Raw genomic sequence first — 2,116 nt, 5'->3', positions numbered from 1 at the left:
AAGTAAATGTTTCCAGGGAGGAAGACAGCCTAAAAGCCACAAAACCATTCGCTGGGGACATACGGTTTTGTCTGTATCTCTTGGAGAGGTTTTTTTTTTACCTTTCCATCCCCATATATTAGTTCTGATGACCTGGAACATGTAACCTGTGAGTTTGGTTGGCTGAAACCTCAAAAACCAACCTAGTATCTGCTGCGCTGCTTGGTGGCGCAGGTGCCTTTGAGAAGACTTGGGGGAACGCTCAACGACATCGGTGTTTTCACTCTGTCTGTGTAAACTTGTCATTTCTTCCACAGTCTGGGAGGACGGCCCTGCAGATCGGGGACAGCCTGAACACCGAAAAGGCCACTCTCATCGTGGTTCACACGGACGGCAGCATTGTGGAAACCACGGGGCTGAAGGGGCCGTCGGCGCCTCTCACACCAGGTACAAAGCAATGCAGTTCTGGAGCGTCCTCCTCCCTCTCCTTCCTCCCGTTAATTGGGTTGCTAGGCTTGAAAACCGCCACGTGCATAATGTCATGCAGTTGCCTTGTCAGAAGCATTTGTCCCCTCTTCATGTGGTGCTTCTTGTGTTTCTTGGGAGTAGAATACTTAGTTTTTTGGGGTTTTTTTCCTGTCAGAAATAGATTTCATTTGCTTATTCCTTGCCCTGACCCTTGCAAATAAGCTCCTTGAAAAGTCCTGCCCTGCTGCTGGGCTGTTGCTGGCCTTTCTGCACCCACCCACTCCCAAAGGCAGAGTTAAATATCGATAATAAGCCCACGAGTCTCCTAGTTCTGCATGTGGCTGCTTTTCGAGGCTCCTTGAATACGGTTTTCTCTCCATTCCAGCCGCCCCCTGTCATTTCAGTGTTGCAGCAGCTGGAGTCTTTACAGCCGAGGTTTCCTTGCTGGCTGCTCGGCACTTTCCGCTGTGCCCACACGATGGCACGCAAACCCTTGGTGCCCAAAACGCCTCCAGGATTGGCCTTGGAAGGGGAAAATCCAGCGGCAGCCTTTCACGCCCTATGAGAGCGTTGCCTACGAGGCAGTTCACTGTATTTTCAATCATTTTCAGAACCTGCAGGTGGATTTTTTTGTGAGGCACCTCATAAGGCATTGCTGTCGCTGCTCCAGTTAACCCCTTGGTGTGCATGCCCTAGCCGAGCGTGTGAAGGTGTAACCCCTGTACTTACTGGTTGCTGTCACCTTTCTTTTCTTCTTTCCTAAGGACCACAGTCTCCTCCTACCCCTTTGACATCCGTCCAAGAGAAAACTGGAACCAAGTACAACTGGGACCCGTCTGTGTATGCGAACGAGCTCCCGGTGCGGTGCCGAAACATCAGCGGCATTCTGTATAAAAACAGACTCGGCTCAGGTAGCGGCGACCTTCCTGGGGGAGGGAGTGTGATGGCTGCTTCTTCACTTGCTGCTCTCTGCTTTTAATCAGGCTGCTTTTAAGGGCCAGTTGGGAGGGAAAAAATAAGCTTCCCAGCCAGCCCAGTCCCCTTTGATGTTACTGAACTCTTCTGGTTTGCTCTTTCTTCAGGGGCTTTTTAACTTTTTTCCCCTACGTCTGTGAAGGTCCGGTGAGTCTGGCTCCTCTGACCTTCTTTGGGTCTCAGAAGTAGACCCGTGTTTCTATAAAGCTCTACAGAATGGAAAATAAAGAGCTTATCTCCTAATGGGACGCCTTAGTCTCCTCCTCTCCCTCTCCTCCTCCTCCTCTCCCTTTCTTCTCTTCACTAAGGAAGGGCTTAAATTCCTGTTGTTTATCTGAGAAAGGCTTGTCCTTCTTGCAGAGGAGTAGTTTTTTCTAGCCTTTTGCTGCAGTGGTGAGGCCCAGAGTTGGAGCTCTCTGATCATGCACAGTCGGTGTCACAGCCAAGACAATGAACAGCCATGGTTATGCCAGAGAGATGAGAAGAGGGACGAGTCGGTGATGGCTTCAGATGGACCCCTGTTTTGTCCAGCAGTTTCAGTATTTGCTTCCTTAGGAGAGTGGCACAATGATTCTTAACCTTTACTCACGATTTCTTTCTGTTTTATCGCAGGAGGCCGCGGTAGGTGCATTAAGCAAGGGGACAACTGGTACAGCCCCACTGAGTTCGAAGCTATGGCGGGACGAGCCAGCAG

At 50.4% G+C, this 2,116-nt stretch overlaps 1 protein-coding gene across 1 annotated transcript in view; it reads left to right on the top strand.

Annotated features, from left to right (window-relative positions):
- Window positions 1-2,116, top strand: part of DEAF1 (DEAF1 transcription factor) — an 18,515-nt gene that overhangs the window by 779 nt on the left and 15,620 nt on the right. Inside the window, exons 3-5 of the mRNA XM_010134020.1 lie at window positions 297-426; window positions 1,212-1,358; window positions 2,035-2,112. Of these exons, the coding sequence (XP_010132322.1) occupies window positions 297-426; window positions 1,212-1,358; window positions 2,035-2,112 (355 nt within the window). The remainder of the gene's footprint in view (window positions 1-296; window positions 427-1,211; window positions 1,359-2,034; window positions 2,113-2,116) is intronic.

The sequence above is a fragment of the Buceros rhinoceros genome, unplaced genomic scaffold (assembly GCF_000710305.1).
Source record: "Buceros rhinoceros silvestris isolate BGI_N320 unplaced genomic scaffold, ASM71030v1 scaffold3964, whole genome shotgun sequence".
Classification (NCBI taxonomy): domain Eukaryota; kingdom Metazoa; phylum Chordata; class Aves; order Bucerotiformes; family Bucerotidae; genus Buceros; species Buceros rhinoceros.
This window is presented reverse-complemented; position numbering and strand designations above follow the sequence as displayed.